A 25,774-nucleotide genomic window follows, 5' to 3' on the forward strand; every position below is an offset into this window, starting at 1 on the left:
TATTTCCTAGCTTTCAAAAAAGCAGTTCCCTCCCTTGTTTAATAAAGATCTTGGCTTATTTATGCTGAAAACATGAATATTTGATCAAGAAATAGTCACACAATTCAAATGGTAAAAATGTGTTGAATATTCATTTTTTGGGTGAAAGAAATCAGTCCAATGTGAAATAGTACAGTATTTTATAAAATATTTTCAAAGCACCTTACTGTATCCTCACTAGGTAATGTAGGGAATGTAGATGTTCTTACCTGTAGCTAATCATAGGGAGGATTAAAAAGGTTGAGTAGTTTGCCTTAGTTATTGGAAGGGATGGGAACAATTCAGTTCTCGCTCACAGACTAGTCTTCTCTCTACTAGGTCACTTTGCCCTTATGCAAAGTGTAGTTCAAAAGTACCTTGAGGATCTTAAAAATAAATACGCACACTCACACATGTACTGAAATGAAGTCACGATCAAAAAAATGATAGAGAACACAGCTATAAGTTTAATAATTTAAACAATATTGCCACTTTGTACATACAAATTGTGAAATCTGAAAAATTCAATACTACTTTATAGAAATTAAGAATCTTCATAGATATTTGCAACTCTTTCTGATGATGATGCTATGAAGTACAAGCTTTTTTTGTGAATAAGCATTGATGGTAAATGAGTATAATCCCTAAGCACCTAATGAGGACAATGGACATTAAATGCTATCTGATATAACAACAAAGTGTTGCAAAACACCTTGCATAGTCATTTCACCTATAGTAGAAAGATCTTTCTAGAATTGAAGTTTTTAATTAAGCATCCAAGACAGGGGCTACTTAGTATGAGCTACTCCAGGTACATCACATAAACGGCAGGATTTGGTACTTGCCAGGAAGATGGATGGAGGCTGTCAGTAAAATGAACCACAGCAGTTGAAGAAAGCAGCAGGAACCTTTTAGTCAACCAAGTGTAGTACATGGCCAATAACCTTTTCCCACTCTGTGTGTTGTACAGTACCCACAGGAGGGTAAGACTGACAAAGTAAAACGAGCTTGGAATATCTTAAATGCATTTTCTGGCAACTTTTCGAACATTATGCTGCTTTTTTAAACGTGTGTTTCATATTCAATTTAGTGAGTTTTTAATATAATGTTTCAATATGGTCATGCATAGGTCATTTATTTTTGAATCTAACAATGTATTGTGATTGTACTTGCATATAATGAACTCTAATGTCTTGTCCTGCTTGTAAGTTCTAAAGTTGCCATAACTAGATAATAAAGTTCTGTTGAGGGTTGTTAGATCTAATTTCATCTCCCTACAAATAAATCATTAAGTTTAATGAAGAAAGAGAGAAAGATACTGATTTTCTAGGGACTGGAGTCACCAAGAAGCTTTTCCAAGGATAGACGAATCATATTGATTTCAGAGAACTCTTGGCTTTGGCCGATTGTGTGGAATATTAGACCCAATTGAAAATGGGAATTGGTAATACCACTATTACAAAACCAGAATGAATAATGGACATTTCTGTGCTTTTTCACATCTGTGAGTGATTCAAAAGCATATTCATATATTTATCTTCTACCAAATATGAAAAAACAAGCTCTGCTCTTTGGAATTAGCTACAACCAATACAATCTTGGGTAGACCTGAACATTTAGTGTGGAGATGGTAGAAGGTTGATACCGTAATAAAACATCTAAGCTGGGAGTAGGGGAAGAGTGGAGAAGGCACAGCATGGACTATAAGAGTACTTAATGATTTCCCATAGTGAAAATTTTCTTACCCTAAAAAGTTACCTTCAAGAACACCAAATCTCCTGGTTCTTCCTCTTACTTTAAGAAAAAATGGGTCATGGGGTAAAACATCAGAAACTGAAGTTGCTTATCTTTCCCCATCTTAAAATGTGCAGATTGTTACTGTAAACTCTTAAGTCTAGGATAGTTCACTCAGAAATTGTTGTGACCCTGATATCTTTCATAGGAAACATTTACTTATACGATACATCTTGATTTTATTATTGCTGTTTATTGATTTTTATTTGTTTTTCCTAGTAGGTATTTTCTCCATGAACATTTTCTCAGAACTCTCTCTTTAAACTGACCTATCCTCTTTGAGACAAACTACCAGATCTAATTTGCCATCATCCATTCTCCACTCCCTACGTGCTAGTGCTTTGCAGTGGGCTACAGCTAAAATAATGCATAATCTCAAAGCAGCTTACTAATCATGCTGTGGATGGAGATTTTGTGAAAAATAGACCATATTCATCCTGCTGAGTTAGTACTTAGAATGCATTTGGAAATCAGCTTTAAGATTAATTAGTATATTTGATTAGATTATGCATGATAGTATAGACTGTAAGAAAGATGTAGCAAAAGGAAATAATTCCGTAGAGAAAAAGGATAAAATGAAAATAAAGACATATTAAAGTCACAAAATAATTAAATTTCAACGTATCGGCTATATTGAGCTTGAAGAAGCTAATGTAATATTTGAATTATTATTTATACATAAACTGGTTTTAATTTTCCTGCAGGAAAACTGTTGTATGCCCCATCATTGATGTGATTAGTGATGATACTTTTGAATATATGGCTGGGTCAGACATGACTTATGGGGGTTTTAACTGGAAACTGAATTTCCGTTGGTATCCTGTTCCCCAGAGAGAAATGGATAGGAGGAAAGGAGACAGAACACTACCTGTCAGGTATGTAGATCATATCTTCCAAAGGATAACATGTGTATTCCTAAAATAATTAAGGAGTATTACAAATTTGTATTCTTATCTTTAAGCCTTTTGAAGTGATATACTTTTTATTCATATGCACATATGTATTGTCATCTTTTACATGATTATCTAAGAATGGTAACATTAAATCTAGTTTAAATTAGCACAGATAAATTTAAGTACTGACAGAAGCGCCAAATTTCTTTTGAAAATTTGTGTATTCTTAGATTCATAGTATATTTATTATGAATTTTCTATGTGACAGATGTGTGCTAGCCTTGACATTTCAGATAGATGCATATCTTAGCTAAATGTATATGCTTTATAATAGAGGTATTCTCAAAATTGGAATAACCAAAAATGTTTTGGTAAATATTCTAAATTTACCAACCTTAAAGAACTATCTTCCTTATAGATACAAAAGAAAGATTTATCTGGAAAATTTTAATATATTAACAATTATGAAGGAATTATTATTTGTTCTAAATTTTTAAAATAGGTACTTACTTCAAAATATTTATTCATAAGGTATATGTGTGCCCTTAACACAAAATAAAAAACATCATATGCATCTTTAGTTGTCTAGATAAGCATTACCCACTTTATTAACATAAAGTTATCACCTTCTTACTTTACCGTATTATTGTGTACCTCTTACCTGCAACCAAAAATTGATTTTCTGAACAAAAACAGTACTTTGGGGAGGGAGTTGAATTTGGCAAATCATCATTTATTAGGAACAATAGAGAAATACCCTAACACTGTAAAACACCTAACCCATTGTCTAAACAAGAAAGTCTCCTAACCTACTGAGGGAACGACTTAGCCATTGTCAAGAATAATTATATAATGAATTAATTAAAACTAAAAATTGGCTAATGGAAGAGAACAGCTCTAATTGTTTGTTATTGAACAATTAAATGTTGAAGCTGCTAACCCTCTTAGGGAGATAACACTACATCAAAGAGAAAAATAAAATGTGGCTGCAAACAATTGCATAAAAAGTGAAATTATGATGTCAATATTTCAAGTTTAATTTAGTAGTCCTTAAATCTCGCTGTAATCTTCGCATTCACCAAGTCTTGTTGATCTTTGCCTTTAACAACTTGAGGAAGTACAGTGCTTCATATTACCATTATTTATGAGAATTCCTGTTTTCCCAGATCATGGTTTCATTTAGTGTTAGCTGATTTTTAAGCTTCGGATCGCAAGTGAAAACTGTCAAAGTACTTGACTAATACACTCAAATACAGATAATGTGTTTGTTCATTTGAAAATGAAATTTGAAAGAATGTGTGTTTGTACTCCTTGTTTTTTTTAAACGTTGGCAAAAGATATGCTTGATTTAACTTTATTTTCTCACAGACTCACAAAGTAGATAATTAAGAGATAGCCAACATTCATAGTAAGAAATTCATAAAAGTAAAGATCTATATAGAAATTGGCCATTATTTCTCATCTTTTCTTAACTAAAACAAAAGATGAAATATCCAACTTGCTATACTTTAACCACAGTTATGTGGTTTTATTGTAGTAATGTGGAGAGCTGATAAAATCTAAGTATATTTTATTTGTTTGCCTCAGTAACTCCACAGTATTTCACTTTCTAAAATGCTGAGGGAGCTGGAACAAGAGAAACAGAGGAACCTCAGTCTTTGCTGAAGTTTCTTGATTTTTATGGCAAAAGGTTAATTAATTCACTGGCTGTTATAACAGCCTGAAGGTAATTTTCATTAGCTTAGCCGTAATATGAACTTTCTTTGTTCTTGTAATCTGTTACTTGAAGATCATTTTTCTCACATTCATACAAACAGATAAATCATTCTAGGTGCAAAAGACACATTTTTTTCCCTACTTGATTAACAGAATTTTGAATAGCTAAAGTGATTAAAATGAGGTTGAAATTTTAGTTTTCTTAGCAAAATGCTTCATTTAAAATGTCAGTTTTGACAGAACTTTCTAGTGACTATAATTGGCTAGTCATCCTTTAGAAATACAATCATGCATCTGCATATATAGAGAATCAACTTGAACTTGTGACCTAACCTTACTTATACCACACTTAAAGTAAAGTTTATAATAATTATGTTCATTATTCTATTGTCGATCTCTGGGCTTTGATATTTTCATTTTGATAATAAATCGAACTTGTGAAATACTTGGTATTTGTGAAATTATGAATATAGAATAATAGCACCTAAAATCTTGAACATTTAGTTTTTCTTAATCAGTAAACTCTGCTTGACATTCTCGTAGTCAAATTATATGACTTTTCAGGAATATCTCAATTATATGTACAACAATAGAGTAATCAAATTGTTAAACCAGAGGTCATAAAACCAGGAGCTTGTGTGTTAAATATGCTCTGTAGATGTGTATTATTCAGCCTACATAGCATTTTGCATTTTAAATTACTGACATTTTAAAAATGAGATGTTTTAAATAAAAATCTGGATTTCCAACTATTCTTGAGAAGTCAGATCTTGCTACAATGGTCCAGTATTCCTACTTGGCACCATCAGGTGGAGTTAAGTAGAAGCTGCCCACATAGAAATGACATGAAAGTTTAGCCCAACCCCCCAACTCCTTTTTTTGTGTGTCTCTGACCCTGAGGCTGAGAATCAGTTGGCCTTTGTCATTGTTCTTGCACTTGGGGAAGTATTTCTCTGTATCTCTGTCCCAATCAAAGGTGAGAGAAATATGCTTATTGTAAGTAATCAACTTTACATATTAACTTTATTTGCCTGGCTGTAATCTTTTAAAGCTACTGCCTGGGAAATGGCTGAGTTTGAAACTCATCAAACGCATTAGCCCTGTATAAATGTGCATATACGTTACCTAATGGAATAGGCAACTAGTAGCATAAGCTATCTGTTAGTGCTGATAATCTCCCAAATCATTTAATTCGTTTGTGGGTATATTATGGATTTACTCTAATGTATATAACTTTTAAGTTGATTTAGTTGAGGCTATTGAATTGAGTTTGATTCCATATGCAAATACACACGCGTATACACTGTTGAGCATTGTGCTAGATTCTGCACATACAAAGATGAATAAGTCAATCTCTGCTCTAAAGTTTCTGACTGAGAGTAGCCATACATGTGCTGGATGAGAGAAAGAGGCCAGCATAAACAGCCAGAGTGTGGATACACAGGAGTTATATGATGTCAGCTGCTCAAGTGGTATGTGCTTCTGGAAAAGCACCTAGCTTTAATCTCATTGATTGCTTTAGTCTCTTAATTATGTCCTGTAAGTAACCCTCAATAAGCAGTTATAAAAAAATGACTTTCTACTTTAATCTCTCACTGATTAAAATAGATTTGTTTATTAAAAATCTACTGGTTATTTATCAAGTCTATCTAACTTTATCTACCCTTTATATCTTAGCTTATGGACTCTTTTACATTTAGCCATTATTAATATTCTTAATATGACTTCCTTTATTCTTACTTGGAGAACCCTGTTCAGCATCTTCCTAAAGTAAAACAGAAGAGTTTTAAACTTTCTTCTAATCCTTGCTATCATAATAAATCAAACATAAATGTAATTATGAGTTTTTCTTCATGACACATTTTACTTACTTTGCTATCCCCTTTTATTAACATTTGTCTGATCTCACACATTTATTTTTCTCTCAATTCAAATTAGCAATTTATAAAGAAGATCAAATAAATAACATTAGTAATAACATCTCAGATTATAATTATTATGGCTCACTGTGAAAAACTCATAGAATGTACATATTATATTATTTCCTGCATCCTTCTAGTATCGTATCATAGAAGAAGCATTGAAGCTGACTTTGGAGGATCTGGGTGTTATTTCAAGCTCCTCCAACTGGGAAATTACCTGGTCTTCTCAACTATAAAATGAAAAATTATTCTCCCTGCCTTTCTTAACTTGCAAAGTGCTATAAAATATTAAATGGGAAATGTATTTGAAGGGAGTTATTTTAATTTTATCTCTGATGATGTAAGTAACATATATGCATTGCAAAATAAGTGTGACATGTACCTAAAAGTATAAAGAAGCAGAACACAACTGAGGCACGTCTTTTAGTATTTTGTTATATTTTCTTTCAGAGCATTTCTTTCCAGATGCATTTCTCCACAATTTAAAAGTTGATATATCATGAATATTTTCCTATGCTATTAGATTTTTTCACAAGTTAAAATTTTCTTTCTTTTTGAGGAAGACTGGCCCTGAGCTAACATTCATGCCCATCTTCCTCTACTTTATATGTGGGACGCCTGCCACAGCATGGCTTGACAAGCAGTGTGTAGGTCCACACCTGAGACCAGCAAAACCAGGTCCACCAAAACGGAATGTGTGAACTTAATTGCTACGCAACCAGTGTGGCCCACAAGTTAAAATTTTAATGTCTGCTAATATCTCAATTATTTACTTAATTCTTCTGTTTTTTATAATCTAAAGTCAACTGAGTTTGTTTACAGTTTATTTTTTGCCAATTATGTCTTCTGATCACAGTTTTTGCATATAATGTTGTCTTTTAGAATTGTGCAATCAAACAATATGAAATTTTTTATAATGTTCTTGGTACCTTCTGCCAGTTTGATTTCCCCCCAAAAAACTCATCACTGACTCCAATTTATAATTCCCCCAGTAAGTTTAATGAATTAAAAACACATATTATTCTGTAAAATGTTCTACAAATATAAGACATTTCTTATTACTTAATAGCAACTAATAATATATTTCTTAATTTTCATCTATCAGATCTTCTCTATTAGGTTTTTTTCAGTCCAATGAAAATCTGCTTCTAAAGTGGAGCAAAGAAGCAGAGAGAGATACTCTCAAAGACTTTGAGGCACTTCTTTACAATAGGAGATACTAAAGCAACAGTACAGGGAAAGGTCAAGGTTGTGAATAGAACAAGGACTTGGAAAGAAAGAGTTGAACTCTGGAATGTTCAGCTATTCAATATTCCTGCCTACTCATGTTAAAATCTAATATATTTTGATTTTGAGAGAAAAGGAAAACTCCCAGCTCAGATGGAATCTGTGAATCTATATTCTTTGGAGGAAATAGTATGTTTATATTACTTCCTAATGGTTTAGGGAACAATTTACAAGACTTTCCTGGCAGTCTGTTGAGATGAGAAGAGGGCAGAGGTAATACAAAAAGTTTTCAGAGTGATGAATTAAATATCACACTTATATACTGAGTAATTTGATCACATTAACCCAAACATTTTAAAACATCTCATTCCAGCTGGTCCCATTGTTGATTTTGACCTCTCTTAAGTATGAAATAGAGGTCAAAGGAAAGGTTAAAATTTGCACTGGGGCCAGCCTGGTGGTGCAGTGGTTAAGTTTGCACATTCTGCTTCAGCAGCCTGGGGTTCACCAGTTCCAATCCTAGGTGCGAACCTACCCACCACTTGTCAAGCCATGCGGTGGCAGGCATCCCACGTATCAAGTAGAGGAAGATGGGCACAGATGTTAGCTCAGGGCCAGTCTTCCTCAGCAAAAAGAGGAGGATTAGTGGCGGATGCTAGCTCAGGGCTGGTCTTCCTCAAAAAAAAAAAAAAAAAAATTTGCACCAACTGCCCTACATCCTCTTGAAGCTTAGAGTTTTATAAGGTTGTGAGGATTGTGAAAAAAGTATTAAAGAAAAAGGACAAAATAACCTTTCCTTTTTTGGCAATATAGGTCTTTAAGCACAGGTTAAAGCATTTGATTCCAATATTTGTTGGTAAATTGGTTCTTTGACAGAAAAACATGCCATTTGCCCATACTAAGCAGAAGTTTAATTTTCTTCTTACCCTTTAAAAATAGCTTTGAAACTGTTTGTGTTCCATAGACTCTACAGGCTTTGAGTAAGCTTCCTTGCTCAGACCCTAAGCCAGCATGAACTCTTAAAGTAACAGTTTCTTGTCTACAAAAAAACTGCCTCTTCTCACTCAAACATATGTTCGAATGAGTGCCATGGTGCACAGTATTCCACTAAACTTCCCAGTTTTTCTCTGTAAAAACCTTTAATTACATTCAACATTTGATTATTCATCCTTCTAATAAAAGGATTGCTGTGCTTTTGCTTCCTTTCTCTTTCTTCCGCTTTCTATATTGAGTACAGAGGACAGAATAAGGAAGGAAGGAGAGAAACTCTTGGCATCTATTTTCCTTTGGTTTCTAAAACTGCAAAATGGTTAACCAAATGAAGCCATTTTATTTTAAGGTCTTAAAAAATCAAAATTATGTGAATATTTCAGGTATTCATGCCTCACATTTGTATAAATAATGAAATGTTTATGTGTATTATTTCTCTTTATTATGGTTTATAATATATGAGAAATTTTATTACTACAGAGCTAAACTCTAACAGACTAGATATTGTCTTATTTGACCATTGCAAATAACAGTTTTTGAGCTATAGTCCCTCAAATCTCTCAATTTTTTTCCCCAGAGATCCTGGTTGTTTGGCAAATAAGATTAAATAGAATCCTCATATATCAAAGAAAAAATTAGTAAGCAGGGATGATGTTTCAATAACTTTGAAAGAAACTGCTTTGAAGAGCAATGCTAAAATTCACAGGAAAATGTGGTGCATAAATTTGGAACTTCAAATCAGGAAAAGTGTATTTCTAATTAGCTACCTCAACTCCTCTGCTGTATAAGTTAGATGGATAAATTGAGAGATGACTAATTAATAGATGATTAGCTAGATAGAAAAATAGATAGATAAAAATTTTCTTAACTAGGCCACTAACTACTGGGAGGTCCTTGAACAAGTCATTTAAACATGTTGTAAATAAATTTGGTTGACCAAATCTGTAGGGATTTTAAAGCATAAAATATTACAATTCTATTAAAATTAATTAGACTCTGAACACGATAAAAATAAAGCTGATTATAATCTTGGTAAACACAGATGTTTTCCTCTTCCTTATTAAAATTAATATTTAAAATGTATAGGGGCCAGCCTGGTGGTGCAGCAATTATGTTTGCACATTCCACTTCGGCAGCCTGGGGTTTGCTGGTTTGGATCCCAGGTGCGGACCTACACACCAATTGTCAAGCCATGCTGTGGCAGGCGTCCCACATATAAAGTAGAGGAAGATGGGCACAGATGTTAGCTCAGGGCCAGTCTTCCTCAGCCAGAAAGAGGGGCATTGGTGGCAGATGTTAGCTCAGGGTTAATCTTCCTCAAAAAAAAACAAAAACAAAAAATTAAAATTAAATAAAATGTATAGTATTTGCTTTATGCTGGTACTATTCTGAGTGCTGCATACATTAACATATATATCCCCATTTTATAGATGATTGAATTGAGCACAGAGTTTACGTGGCTTACTGAAGGTCACACTGTAGGATTGAGTTTTGAAGCCAGTCAATCTAGATATAAAGTTTATATTCCTAAAAACTAAACTTGGCAGCTTCTCAGAGTCTCCTTATTGTCTACCTAGCTTTTCTACACATGGCGCTTATCCCGGTGTGAAATACAGGCCATGCTGTCTTATTGGTGAAAATGCAGGCATTGCATTTTAGCATTACTGCATAATCAAACGTATTCCATTATGATTTCTTTTGATTTACCAACTTCTGGTGAAAATTTTCAATATTTTTCTATGTCAAATGCTTGCTTGTTTGAAATCCTTTCCTATTCTACATTGTTCCAAAGCTTTCCATCTTTAATTCTAAAATATCAAACTAAATCCCCAAAACCCCTCTAGATGATAAGGTCTTTAGAAAACCTGGAATCAGTGAAGGCATCTTTTTGCTCATCAGTTTAACAGAGGTGAGCAAGGAATTTTTTTTGTTATTTCACAAATAAAATTGCAGGTAATTTTAACTCTCAAAAGATTGTTTTGTGGCCATCGGAATACATTACTCATTTGTTTATTAAATCATTTATTCAATAAATATCTATTAATAGTTTAATACTAATAAATCAATATACTGGCTATACGTATAGAGGTGGTAAAATGCATATATAAATAAATGTAATACTCAATAAGACGTGACAAGTGCTTTGGGGGAGACAGAGAGAGAAAGCCATGGAAGGAAGTAGAAGAGGAAGATTATGTCCAGAGTGGAGGGATTGTATGGAGGGCAGACTGCATGGAATATATACCCTTTGTATTAGCCTAAGAATAGAGCAGGTTTGAACATATAAGAGGAGTTTATAAAGGAAAATCCAAGTGACAAATGAGTGTCACTTGGAACAAATGTACTGAGGTGGGAAAGTGTGAAGCATTTGCTAGTAACAGCTAAATGCTTAGAATACAGGGACGTAATTAAAAGGAGGGGAGGAGCTCATTGGATGGTGCCAGATCACTGATGCCAGGATAAGAAGCTGTAATTTATTCCTTAAAATAGGTTTTTAAACATCCAGTTAACAGTTTTAGAGGAGTTTTGATTTACAGAATTTAATCTGTCTATGGTTTGTGGAGTAAATTTTGGAAGCAGCAGAATCTAGAAGCAAGAGGATTCCATTAGCAAACAGTTAGAAATAAGAGGACGAAAACTGCATAGTGACCATGATAACAGAGAATGGATAAGAGCCCAAATACTTCTGAAAAAAATAGGAAGTATTTGGGAAATGATTGGATGAGGCACAGAAAAGAAAGGTGCTGAAAGGTTGTTTTCCTCATCTTATGTTACACCTCTGGAAGACAAGAGCAGACATTCAAAGAGAAGCTGTAGGGAAGGGACAGCAAATTCGCAGTTCTCTGTTAGAGACACTGAGCAAAGTCAGAAGGATTTCATTTTAAAGAAAACGTCTGATGAGTAATTGGAGAAGCACAACCAATGCAGAGAGAAGAAGTGAGAAAAGAAAACACAGATTAGGATTCAGCCTCACAGAGGCAACAGTTAAAGGCATATGATGAATGAGCTTTTACAGGTAAAGAGCAGAAAGAGAGAAAAGTGCCACTCAGAGACCCTTCGGAGGACTACATTTTGGGACAAGAGAAGATAATTATTAAATGCAAATCATACAAAACAATGTTATAATGGTATATTGTACTTATGTCACAGATGCGAAACTAAGAACTTGACTAAGATCTGACAGCCAACAAGGGGAAGGAAGAAGAAAGGGCATCAATAAGAATGATAAAATGAATAGTTAAATTGGTAGAAGGAAAATCCTCTCTAGAACAATGCAAGTAGTCAGAGGTGAAAAGACCTTCAAGCCCGGAGGCTGAGGAATTGTAAGCGCTTTCAAAGGAAGAAGTTAAGGAAAAGCTATTGAAGTTCAGAATCAATGGGGCCCTTTCAGAAAGAAGTTATTGTAGAGGTGGGAGCAGGATCCCAATTCTGTTTAGAAGGTCAAGAGGAGTTGAGGGAGTATTAGAAAGTATCCTTTCAATAAAGTTTCCAGTGAAGGGTATAGAAAATATATGCCCCTAGTTTAAATGAGCAGTAGGATGGAGTGAAGATGTATTTTAGTTTAGGACAGAACTTAATTGAGCAGTTTTGTAAACTCAGGGGGACAATCTGGAAATCAAAAGCATAAAACATAAATGTAATAGTCAATGAGCAAGTGGCTGAAAAAGTGGTCCGGAAAAAGCTGGCTGAGGGCGAGGGAGTGAATGCTAGCCAGCAATGGTAGGAAAGGAGATATTCTTTCCTCTGAGACAAGAGGAAGAGGCCACGAGAAGATACATACACATACTGAGAAAGCGACTGAGAGAATTTAGATTGTATAATCAAGGGAGTTTGGATTTTATGCCTTGCATTAATCTTGAAAAGAGTCCAAAACTTTTAGAAAAGATTCCATTAAAAATGAGGTAGATGATCAAATAAATATAGATGACAGGATTGTTGGCTATTTGTGGACAAAGCTGAGAGTCAATAACATGGACTTGCAGTATGACCAGTTGACCCCATGTTATTACTTTTTCAATGATTCTCTGGGTTGGAAGAGCAGAAGTGGATGAGAGGAAGGTTTGAGTTTGCCCGGGCACAGATATTTACAAAAAGAGAATTGGATCAGATAAGGCAAAGACAGAGGATGTAGGGTGTTAAGCTAGTTTTGCACGGACATGCCAGAATCTCAGAGAGGAGAGTGGGAGGATGACAGCGAACAATTCCCAAAGAGAGTTATTATGTGAGAATATGGAGTAGCTAAGGAACCAGGATCACCAGGGAAGGATGAAAAGTAACTTCCATAGGATTGAAATGAGAGGGGCTATAAAATAGAAAGTTGTGTTCAGAGAGGCAGATTTCAGTGTTCAACATCTTGGAGATGAAGTAGTTCCAAATGATTTTGAAATCCAAAATGAGGGAGTGTGTAGGGGGAGCTAAAATTAAGTGAGGGATACTTAGGACTTTTGTTTGAAGGATTAACATCAACAACAACAACAGATGTATCACCTGACTGTATTAACCATTTATTATGTGCCAGGCACTGTGCTGTGTGCTTTCCTTTTTTCAACTCCATTCATCTTCACCTACTTACTGTGTGGTGGGTAGTGTTCACAGCCATGGGGCTGATTATTTTTCCCCCAACAAAATTGGTTGAATTGGCTGGTTGGTTTGACATTGTATAGACACAACTTTAAAAAGCAAATAATCTCAGCTAATTCAACTATAATCATGGTTTTTAATTTTCTTGGCACCCTGAACACAAAGTCCGCACAGGCATATGTAAATAGTTCATTAGGGACGTTACAAAGCAGTTAACTTAGAATGCAACATGTTGCATAACACTGGCTATGTCAGTAGATATTATTTAAGGCACAGTCTCTAGAGAGAGAGGTAACTTGACATTGCAAATACAAAAAATCTCTCTAGGAGCATCTGTCTTCAGAAAATAGAGGATTTTTTTGAAGAACTGTAATTTTATACAAATTTTTCTTGCTTTTCAAGTGTAAGAGAAACTTTCTTGAATCATTTTGTAGTTCCCTATATAATTTATTTTAGCAATTTATTATACATTTGTCACATATTAATAGGAATCATGATCAACTGTAGGATGAAATTCAATACATGTATTTAAGTGCATTAGTACTTTTATTAGTAAATAGATAAGTGGATAGGCACTCTGAACTGATTGTTAAAAATGTATCACTTATTCTTAAGCACTTGGTTGCGTTATGATAGGATAATTGTAGCAATTTTTGTTCCTCGTTTCTTTAAATTGACTATCCAGTGCTGTAACACCTTCTATAGTTAGTATTGCCATAGAGTTCCAAAACCTCGATCAGGCGAGGGTTGTGGCTACTCCATAATTACCATCTGTTTAGCTTTCTTAGCATTTCTCATTATAACTCAGAAGGTCAATGATACTGTTCATGATAGGAACCCAGCAAGATTAGAAGTAATAAAACAGCTCTGAGACTAAGCGAGGCCCTGCTACCCCAACTGATGGACAGTTAATTACCTGAGTATAAAATGATGAAAGCACTGGGAGAAATAGGGAACTTTGCAATATGGTGAATATCCCAGTACAATATTACTTGGTGGTTTTTCAGTGAGGTACACTGTTCAATTAGAAGACATGAGCATATCCTGTGGCAGAAGACGATATAATTTCGAGAAAAGCAAAACATTTTGTTCTGTAACAGTTTCAGACTACTTGGATGAGAATTCCAAATCTAAATTACTAGACCAGTGTTCTCGTCTTTAGCAGCACATTAGTCTCACCTGGGAACTTCACACGATACTGAAGGTCTGGCCCCACCCCAGGCCAATTAAATCTGTATCTGCGGAGAGTGGTATCCAAGCGTTAAAATTATTTTTAAAGCTGCCTCAGGTGCTGCTAATGCGCTACGAAGGTTAAAAACCACTATGCTACAATTAACATTCAAAAATAATCATTGCCAGTATAGATAGGTGCATTTGTGAACAACTAGAATGTTCTTTTTTAGTTTTAATTCTTACTGCTTATATAAAAAGGTTTGTGTAGTTCACACACTAACCATTGACTTAATTAATATTTTTAAATTAATTAATAATTCGGTTAACACATTTGACCTCTTAGTTCCTATAGAGAAATTTTGAATGTGCAAAACAAAAGGCATTTATTCCTAGGAAAAAGTTTTAGAATCTGTGCCAAATGTCCTTCTACACCTCTGAATAGCATGTGGGATTTATGTTTATCCATAGGGTTATGTGATTAATTCTATCATTTTAATTAAGGCAAGAGGAGAATAAACAATTAAATGTAAAGCTCTTATGTTAAAAAATACTTAGATAACTTTTCTTAGGTATTTATTGCCTATAAACATTTTGTAACATTTAATATTTTTCATATGTAAATAAGCTGTAGATCTTTTCATAGAGAAGCCATTTCCACAGATTTTTCAAGAGTTCACATTAAAATGCTTTATAGTTAGGTGACAAAAGATCACAACTGGGAGTTTCATGACGAGTTAATCTCTTTAATTATAGTGCTAAGAGGACTAAATTCTCTTCACGATGTCTTTCAGAAGATTGTAGGTGCCCCAGTCTTAAGTGGCCAGTGTTCCTTCCGTGTATCTATTTGATCGCCTATAAGAAAAACACATACTAATCTAAATTTAGTTTTACAGAAAATGTGAAATAAAATGCTATTTATTAATTTTAAGACCTCTTACATCTTGGCTTTATGTTTCCAGTTTGAGGTTTTTGAGTACTTTTTTTTTTATTTAAAATGTCTCAGATATATTTGCTACAGTGTCATTAAACTCCACACATTGTTTTCAAAAGATATTCTTTTCTTTTTTGTTTTTTTCAACTAGGACCCCTACTATGGCTGGTGGCCTATTTTCTATTGACAGAAACTACTTTGAAGAGATAGGAACTTACGATGCAGGAATGGATATCTGGGGTGGAGAGAATCTTGAAATGTCTTTTAGGGTAATTGCATTTTACTTTATTTTTTGATGCTGAACATACTATGCTGTAGCATGCACATATTAGACACAATAATTTACTGTAAAATCTTTTTCTGAAGTGATGCAAATTACTGATCGACTGGTCATTTTAATACTTATTTAGAAGCTTTGCTAAAGTCCTTTTGCATGCAATATTTACTGTTAATTGGGAAATTGCAGGTATTTTAAAGTTTTCAAAGATAATTCTTTTATTCATACTACAAAGACATTAAGGCTTTCAATTTTTTAAATAAAGAAGGGTTTTATTTTTTAAATAAAGCATTACCCTATAAAATCGCTTTGTGTTTTTGAGCTGAAGTTTGGGAGTGTTTATGTTATCTGAATTTGCAAGTTCTGCCTGAAGTTATTATCAAATAACTTTGAGAATGACCTGTGGTCATAGGAATTCTGAATAATTCTGCAAGAAGCATGACTATTATCACAGTCATAGACATTATTGTTTGATGAATTAGTTTGAATAATACAAATTCACTTGTTAAACGACCGTCCAAGTAAGTGAAAATTGAGTTAATCCTTCACATATATGATATTAGGAAGCATATTAATAATTTTAATATTTTATTGTATTCTGAAATTTAAAATACGGACACATAAATTGCCTTGATGCTAAGAAATGATGTGTTGTCATACTGTTTTTTCCTTCAAACAACACATAGTATCATTTTTTAAAGGATTTAAGTTAATAATACTGTTCTTTTTTCCTTCCTAGAATTTATCACTCTATTGTTTTGAGGAAATTATTTGTACAATGAAATTATTAGATTTTAGATATATTTATCTGTGAAATTCAAGAGTTGTACCATTTAATTTCTCATTTAGAAAGCAAAGCTGTTTTTCACTAACATAGTAAAATATTTCTGATGTATACAAAAATGTCAAAATTTGAGAATAAGAATTATTTTTAATTTTTATAATGTGGAATTTAGAGGATCAATTTGAGGATAAGAATTACTTTGAATTTATATACTCTGAAGCAATAGAATGACCTTGTTATACAATTTTTTTTTTTTTTTTGCCTATAAACCTTCCTTGTAGTCAGGTATCTAAGAATATCACTAGTTAATAGGATTTTGTTATTCCCATATTTGCTTATATACTTATAGTCTCATGGAACTTGCCCCACAGGACTCAGTATCATACTCAGGAATGTCTTCTTACTATGAGGCCCATAAATACATCTTTTCACCACTTTTGGGGACCCAATCTTGTTACTCGGTATAGTTCTCAACATGAAAAGAATAAGAAATGACAGTTTAAAAAAAAAGAAGGAAAAAGAGAAAGAAGGAAGAGAAAAAAGAAAGGAAAGAAAGATAATTTATTCAAAAGCTCAAAAGCAATTTGCTGTTACCCTTAGATACAATGATGAGAGTATTTATGCATCTGTTAACCGATATCCCTTGGCTATTGCACTGGGATTACATAAGAAAAAAAGATCAACATAGCAATATTGCCATTATTTGTGATCATATTGCCCATCTTTTTTTCTTCTTTGCTAAAATTCTTATTCACCTCTGTTTTCTCCACCTGTTCGACTTAATTCTCTGCCAATGGATCCCCCTTACTTTCGTTACATAGCTCCCGGATTGGAGGGATGCTCTTTGTCTAACTGATTAAAAGATGTGTTAGAGAGGAATTTAGTGGAATAATGTAATAAACCAGGAGAGTGTGATCAGGAAATGCAACATGGGCATAAATGTAGCAAAAAGGAAGATTTGAGAATGTGGTAGGTGATGCAGCTACCAGGGCACAGAGTGAATGCAACTAGTGGCCGTAAGAATGATCAGATCCCTAGAAGATGACACAGGAGTTTTTCTGTGATTGGTTGTTTGAGATTATTAAGAACTAAAGTTCTCATAGTGACTGTTTTTCAAATGTTTTAAGACATATCATTGTCTTTAGTTTCCATATATTTCAATAGAAGCAAAATATATATTTTGCTTTTTACTTGACTCTTTATTCATGTTTTACTTTCCTTTCCGTGACACAAATATAAGCGTTTGCTTAGTAGTCAGTATCCTAGCTGAGGAAGATATTGAGTAAGAGAAAATGCTGGAATAGTACATTAGCAACAGAATGAGACTTGCCCTTTAGATTAATCCTATGAAAAGATGTGTGACTTAATGAAATGAGAATATGTTGAGGATTTATAATCAGAAGACATGAGTCTAATATCCAACTCAGTCATTATACAGCAAACACATATGGAGCATATAGTATGTGCTTTACATTTTCCAGATGCTGAGGCTACAAAAATGAATACGGCATGATGCTTTTACTCTCAAAGAACCCATTCCTATGAGAGAGATACAGAGATATTATTGAAAATAAAATGTAATCATTTCTTTTATAAATTTATGTATGAGGTCTTCTTGTCTTTATCATGTTAGTACAGGCAGATCAGTTAACCTCAACTGTGAAAAGGTGATTATAATAATAGTGAAGTTGTTTTTTTGTAGTTCTGGCCTGTGTAGGTTTGAGAATAAGTAAAACAGAGAAATCTTAAGGGCTTTAAAATATGAGGATTCTGGCTGGCCCTAAAGAAGTTTAAGCCAATCCAAAGGAATACATTTTTGTGGATTTATTTATAGCTATCACTTGATCTTTGATGCCTAGAGTATTATAAGTACTGACAGACATTTGAAAATTTGATGAAAACTGTAGACCTCCCAAGAAAGATACATCCAGTCCCTTTACACACAATAGATTTGAATATAGTTTCAAAGGGTTGAAGAACCCCTTGAAGTCTCAGGATAAAAATCTTTGGCATATAATAATAATGAATTCTAATATTTATAGAGCGGGCAAGTGCAATAGTGGAGAATTGAATCCCAGAATTCTGAGACCAGTGGCTATGCTGCTTACTACACCACTACCTCCCCATTAAGGTTTATCCCTCCTTAACGTGACAGTCCTAATAATTGATGGTGTTATGAGGAGAGAGGGGAGAAACTAACATGCAAATGTGATCTTCCTCCACAATTCTGAGATGGTTATCTCATCTAGTGATCTTATCTTCCTCTTATAGGCTTTAGCCTCTTATGGCAAATAATATGCATCCAATAGCAGTGAGAATATCTACAGGTAGATCCTAATGCTCCTGAAAACTTACTCTCAGATATTGCTCTCCATTCCACTACACAACAATCATCAAAATAACGTAAATCCTACCAACTCTGCCTAAACACAAATATATTTTACCGATATTTATTGAGTCCTTACTCAATAGATAGGGAGGATGGAGTAGTGAACAAAACAGACAAATCTGTGTGTTCTTATGGAACTTATGTTTTAGTGAAGGAGACACACAATAAACCAAGAGAAGTAAAATATATTAATATATTAGCGGTAAGTGTTAAAGAGAAAAAGTAAGGAGGAAAGAGGAATATGAAATGGTAGATGTTGGAGGTTGGTAGGGGTTGAAATTTTAGATAAGAAGAACTCAGAAGTGAATATCCATATAAAATAATTGATGGCAGAATGAACTTAGTATAGTGTGAATTTCCCATCAAAACTATCTGCTATCTTGGGGCCAGACTGGTGGCACTGTGGTTAAGTTCGCATGTTCTGGCTTGGCTTCAGCAACAGAAGGGGGCACCTAGGCAGATCCCAGTGGACTCCACGAGTTTAGGAAATGGAGCTGATGTCTGGGGAGACCAAGGCAGCTAGAGTTCGATGGATGGAGTACTGGAGAGGAGAGAGCAGCACAGACAGAGAACACAGGAAATATTGAGTACTGATCAGTGCATATGTGTGAGAAAATGACTCAAGTTTGAGGGAAAAACCTCAGAATGATTAGAGGTCTCATAGCCTAGTGCTCACTAAGGACCAATAAGTGCCAGTACTCACCAGCCAACTGGTTCATGGGGTGTGGGATAAGGTCAATATTGGGAAACTACATAATACCCTTCTAAACAGCCCATTAGTTGAAGAAAAACTTAAAAGTGAAAATAATATTTTTAACTAAATGAAAATGAAAACAGTATATAAAAGTTTGTGGTGCCACTAAAGCAATACTTATGGGGAGTTTATAACACTAAACATCTGCATTAGAAAAAAGAAAATAAGAAAGACCTAAAATCAATGACTTTAGCTTCCACCTTCAAAAACTAGAAAAAAGGAGGAGAGTAAACCCAAAATATGTAAGAGAAAGGAAATAATAAAGATCAAAGCATAAACTATGAAATATAAAACAAGAAAATTTTAGATAAAGAAATGAAACCAAAAGCTGTTTCTTTGAGAAGATTAATAAAATTGATAAATTTCTAGCCAAATTTAACAAAAAAATAGAGAGAAGACACAAATTACCAATAGTGGGAATAAGAAAATTGACATTATTGTGGATTCTATAGATTTTTAAAGGATTATAAAGTAATATTATTAACAGCATTATGCCAATAAACTTTGATAAAACTTTCTTAAAAAACACAAACTATCAAAGCTTACAAGAAGAAACAGATCACTCAAATAGCCCTATATCTAGTAAAGAAATCAAATTTTTAGTTTAAAAAATACTTTTCACAGACTAAATTCCATTGGCAAGTGACTTCATTGGTGGATTCTGCCAAACATTTTGGATAGAAATAAGAACAGTTCTGTATAAATTTCCAGAAAATTGAAGAGGAAATTTCTCTCAACGCATTCTATGAGGTTGGTACTACTCAAATAGCAAATATTGACAGGGATGTTATAAAAATAGAAAGCTACAAACCAATATCCCTCATGATGAACCTATATAGATGTAAAAATTCTAAATAAAACCTAGGCAAATCAGTCTCCTCAATGTGTAGAATGAATATACATCATGACTAAGTGAGGTTCATCCCAGGAATGCAAGGCTGGTTTAACATTCAGAAATTGATCAATGTAATTCACCATATTAACAAACCAAAAAATGAAAAATCAAATGATCATCTGAATAGATGCAAGAAAAGTATTTGACTAAATCCAAATTCTACTCCTGACCAAAAAATGAAAAGAAAGGAAAAGCCCAGAGCAATCATTACAGCAGGGGACTTCCTCAACCTAATAGAGCACTTGTATGAAAAAGCCTGTATCGTATTTAACGTTAAAAGACTGAATGCTTTCCCCCTAATATCTGGAAAAGATAAAGATGTCAACTCTTACTGCTCCTGCTTAACATGATGGTGGAAAGTTTTAGGCAGTGCAGTAAGGTAAAAACAATAAACAAAATCCATCCATGATGGAAATGAGAAAGTAAGACTTTTATTCCAGATGATATGATTGTCTAGAAAATTCAACAGAATCTATAAAAAAAAGCTACTGAGACAAACTAGTGATCTCCTCAAGTTTTCAGGATATGAGAATACTATACAAAAAATCAATTGTATTTTTTACTTACTAACAGCAAACAATGAAAAATTGAAATAAAAAGGCATTTAACATAGAATCAAAAATAGTGATAAATCTGACAAAATGTATACGAAGACCTTTTCTCTGAAAACTGCAATATATTGCTGAGGGAAAACTAAAAAAGCCCTAAATGGAGAGATGTACATGTTTATGATTTGGAAGACTCGGCATGATATGGTTAAGATGTCAGTTCTCTCCATATCAGTATAGATTCAATACAATACTAATCAAAACCCCAGTGGGCCTTTTTTTGTAGAAATTGACAAGCTGATTCTAAAATCCATCTGGCAATGCAAAACACATAGAATACACAAAAGTCTGATAAAAAAAGTTAAAGAATTAACAGGATATGATTTCAAAATATAAAGATGTAATCATCAAGACTGTGTAGTATTGGCATAAAGACAGACAATAGACAAAGTTGGAAATACACCCACACGTATACGGACAACTGATTTTAAAGAAATATTCAAAGGCTATTCAGTGGAGAAAGGATAATACTTTCAGTAAATAGTGCTGGAACAACTGGATATCCATGCAGACAGAAATATCTTAAATCCATACCTCATGCTATATAAAAAGTTAATTCAACGTGTAAAACCTAAGCTTATAAAATTCTAAAAAAAAACATAGGCAAAAATCTCTTGTGACCTTTGATTAGGCAACCCATAAAAGTACAAATCAATAAATTGGATTTCATCAAGATGAAAAACTTTTGCTCTTCAAAGCCGCTGTTAAGAAATTGAAAAGACAAGTTACTGACAGGAAGAATCTGTTAGCAAATAATACATCAGAAAACGGACTTGTATCCAGAAAAAAAACCCAGAAAACACAGACTCTCAGAACTTGGTAATAAGAAAACAATCAGCTCCATAAAAAAAATAGCTCAAAGATTTAAATAGACATTTCACTAAGGAAGGCATACAGATGGCAAATAAGCACAAGAGAAAATCCTTAGCATTGTCATTAAAGAAATGAAATTAAAACCATAATGAGATAACACTACACATCTATTAGAATGACTAAAGTTAAAAAGGCCCATGTTGGTGAGTATGTAGAAAATCTGCGCATAAAATGGAAATAGGAATGTAAAATGGTACAATAACTCTGGAAAACAGTTTTACTATTTCTTAAACAACTCATAGGTATTTACCTAAGGGAAAGGAAAGCATATGTCCATACAAAGAGATGTGCGCTAATGTTCATAGCAGCTGTATTTGCAATAGCCAAAAGCCAGAAACAATGCACACAACCATCAAAAGGTGTATGGATACGCTATGGTTTGTCCATACATGAAATACTACTCAGAAAAATGAACAAACTATTGACACAACCAACAACATTGTGAATCTGAAATAATCACACTGAATGAAACAAGTCAGACAAAAAGATTACATACAGTATGAATCCATTTATAAAATTATAGCAAATGCAAACTAATCTATAAGTGACAGAAAGCAAATAAGTTGTCTAGGGATACAGGGGATTGGGGTGGAAAAAGAGAGTTGGAGGACGGGATTACCAAGGGTCATATGAAAACTTTTTGAGATAATGGATATATTCATTATCTTGATTATGGTGATGGTCTCACAGGTTTCACATATGCCAAAACTCATCAAATGGTACACTATAAATGTAAGCAGTTCAATGTATGTTAATTATACTTCAGTAAAGCTGTTAAAATATCAAAAGTCACAAACACACCTGCAGGCATCTTGCAAGGAGAGACAAATGAAGGAAAATGTAATTGATGGTATCTAGTCAACTGTTCACCTCTGTACCTTAGGCCAGATTTTCAATACATTTTAACGCAGTTACTTTTAAATACCCCTGTTGATCTGAGTCTAAAAATCTACCTCTCAGGACAACTGTGTGGATTAAATGAGATAATACTTATTGAAGTTTCTTATAAACTGTACCATACTATGGAAATATTAATTTTATTTGTATCATTACTCTTAAAAAACAAACTGTTTTGTCAATAACCAATACTTTAATTAAAAGGATGAAATTTACGTTAAATGTTCCAATTTTCTTTTCTTTCCTAATCACAATGAAAATAGCAATGTATTTATCTGAAGAACATAACCAAGTGAAATGTCTTATGATGTGAAATCCATTTATTTCCAAATTGTGCAGGGAATGAAGTGGAAAAGAAATTAGCTGACATCATAAATAATGGAAAAATGAAAGGCAAGGGTTTTCATTGAAAAGAATAGTATGGTAAATGAGGCGAAGAAGTTTGTAGACTTTTGGAGACTTGGAGTATCCAGGTTTTTGAAAGTATTAAAAGAAAATAAAGAATTTTCTAGAAATGTTCACACACAAATTTTGACAAGAGAAAATGTTAGTTACAGTAATGTTTTTGGACAGACAGAAATCAACTTAGGCAAAAATCTAGTTGAATTATTTCTGTTAAGCCCTTTGCCTTTTTTTAAACTTAGGAAAATCGGAGCATAGTAGATTGTCTGTCAGTGTATAAAACTTGACTGTTTTTGTTTTATTTGGCTGGTCATGGAAACCAGACTATAATAGAAATATGTCCCATAAGTGAACTTCATCTAATGAAGTTCGTGTGTTATCCACAATTTTGGTGGAGATGGTTTTGTGGAACACTTTTCTTTAAATATGATAAAACACTTTTTTAATGTTAATAAAGAGATTTCTTAGCCTTTTTTCCCAGCTTTATTGAGGTATAATTGACAAATAAAAATTGTATATATTGGACATTTGCAACAAGATGATTTGATATAAATATACATTGTGAAAAGATTGCCGCTATCAAGCTAATTAACACATTCATCACTTCATATAGTCACCTTGTGTGTGTGTGTGTGTGTGTGTGTGTGTGTGTGTGGTGATAACACTTAACATCTACTCTCAGCAAGTTTCAAGTATATAATACTTTCTAACTATAATCACATACTATACACATCTCAGAATTTATTCATCTTATAAGTGAAGGTTTGTACACTTCATTAGCCTCTTTTTTAAAAAAAGCTAAGAGGTCATAAACTGAGATCGTGTTCATGTATAGGCTCCGTAGAGAATGTAAGCCAATATTAATGATTCAGTCCAGCAAACTTCTCTCTGGTTACTTATTTGGTGCAAGGTGAACGTTAAACACTGAGAATAGCTGGAATTTTTAGCTTCTGTGCTTACAATAAGATTTTCTGGCATCTGGGCTACTACTCGGCCTTAAATTATTGTTTAAACATATCTCTTTATTCAAAGAAGGGCTTGTTTAATTGAAATCACAGAATAAAATGTCTCCAGGTAGGAGGTAACCGAGACATTGCTTCTAAAGACTGCGTCCTATCTACTATATGTATGTTTAAAGCATTAGGTGAGTAGGAACCATATAGTGATATTTAATTAAGATATCTGTAGAGGACTCTATTTTCCAAAATTAATGTGTTAAAATTTTAAATGTTGACTGCAATAAATACCTAATTTCTTGTGTTCCCTTAGAAAAACAAATGAACAACTGGTAAATTAGACATTAACCAAACTTTAGGAGAATGTTAGCAAATGATAGCAGAACTTGTTTTGCTTTTAAAATTATAATAGCCTAAGGTTTGGTAATTTTGATAATTATCCCTCTTCATTAAAACTTTCTGGTTCAGAAAACCAGAAAATGAGAATACCTTTCTATTGGATAGTCATCAATGTGATGCTTCTTCACCGTGGAAACATACTACATGCAGACATACTTATGGTTTTAGAAATATGAGCCATTCTAGGAGACTCAGGTACACTAGCACTCGGATTCATCTCTGATTCTTTCTTACCTTCACTTACTGATCTATTAAAATGAATATTTTTTTGAAAAATAATTTTTTGGGTTGTCAGTACCACTCACAATTTTGTGCCTTCTGAACTAATAACGTTCACTGCTTCTTTTTCATGACCTCATAAAGTCTTATCATATGAGTGTTTCTCAGGAGAATGTAAATATATACCATATTTATTAGTCTGCGAATGTACTCATGTAGTATCTAACCTATTCTGTCTCCTCTCTGCTTATTTTATCCATTTATCTATCTGTCTATCTAAATTTATGCGTATGTGAGTCTATGGGAGTGTGAATAATTAAATATTCATGAAGACCCAGAATGTCTCTAGTAGCAGTTGTTGTAAAGAATATAATGTGACAATAAATATATGGATTTTAAAAGTTTACAGCAAATATGGCCTCTATTGCAAATGAGTGCTGAAGGGTACTCACCAGACATTCTAAAGGAATGAGACTCAGGTTATTAAGAGAATTAAGAAATTATGGAACCCTGAAAGATGGGTAGGAATCAAATGCATGAAAAAGAGGAAGAAATGGAATGAAAATGATATAAAAATACTATGTGTAAAATATACGCTTTCATTTCCATTAATATATAAAGCAGAGATGAATGATATTTTTACAGGATTTATTCAGAAATACACACTGGAAATAAATTTTACTGGGTGATGACTCTCAGTTTTTGTTCCATCTTCTTGGATTAAACTACTGAATGGAAGTAAAGGTACATGAAAGAGACTCTATTGATTATGAACTATAATAAAAACATGTTTGACAATGCTGTTTTTTAAACAAATACAGCCTTGTTTCAAACATCCTAAGCAGAATTTCCCTGTATATAGCAATAAACCAGGTACACTTGACTTTTCAGTGAGTTTCAGTACATTAAGAGACCAACCATCTTTCTTACAGGAAAATATCTGAAATATCACCTATGGGAAACACTGTCCAATTCTGTCACTGTTTTCTGATCCTTCTCTGTTAATGCACAGATACCTCATATGCATCCATGTTAACTATAAAAATATTTATGATCCTTCCGATCCTAAATATAAA

General features: G+C 33.4%; 1 protein-coding gene across 16 annotated transcripts in view; it reads left to right on the forward strand.

Moving 5' to 3' along the window:
* The window catches only part of GALNT13 (polypeptide N-acetylgalactosaminyltransferase 13), a 470,593-nt gene that overhangs the window by 288,914 nt on the left and 155,905 nt on the right, over positions 1 to 25,774 (forward strand). For all 16 annotated transcript variants that reach the window (XM_070507781.1, XM_070507790.1, XM_070507780.1 and 13 more), the window contains 2 exons: positions 2,517 to 2,687; positions 15,397 to 15,514. In XM_070507781.1, the coding sequence (XP_070363882.1) occupies positions 2,517 to 2,687; positions 15,397 to 15,514 (289 nt within the window). The remainder of the gene's footprint in view (positions 1 to 2,516; positions 2,688 to 15,396; positions 15,515 to 25,774) is intronic.

The sequence above is a fragment of the Equus asinus genome, chromosome 4 (genome assembly GCF_041296235.1).
Source record: "Equus asinus isolate D_3611 breed Donkey chromosome 4, EquAss-T2T_v2, whole genome shotgun sequence".
In the NCBI taxonomy this organism is placed as follows: Eukaryota; Metazoa; Chordata; class Mammalia; order Perissodactyla; family Equidae; genus Equus; species Equus asinus.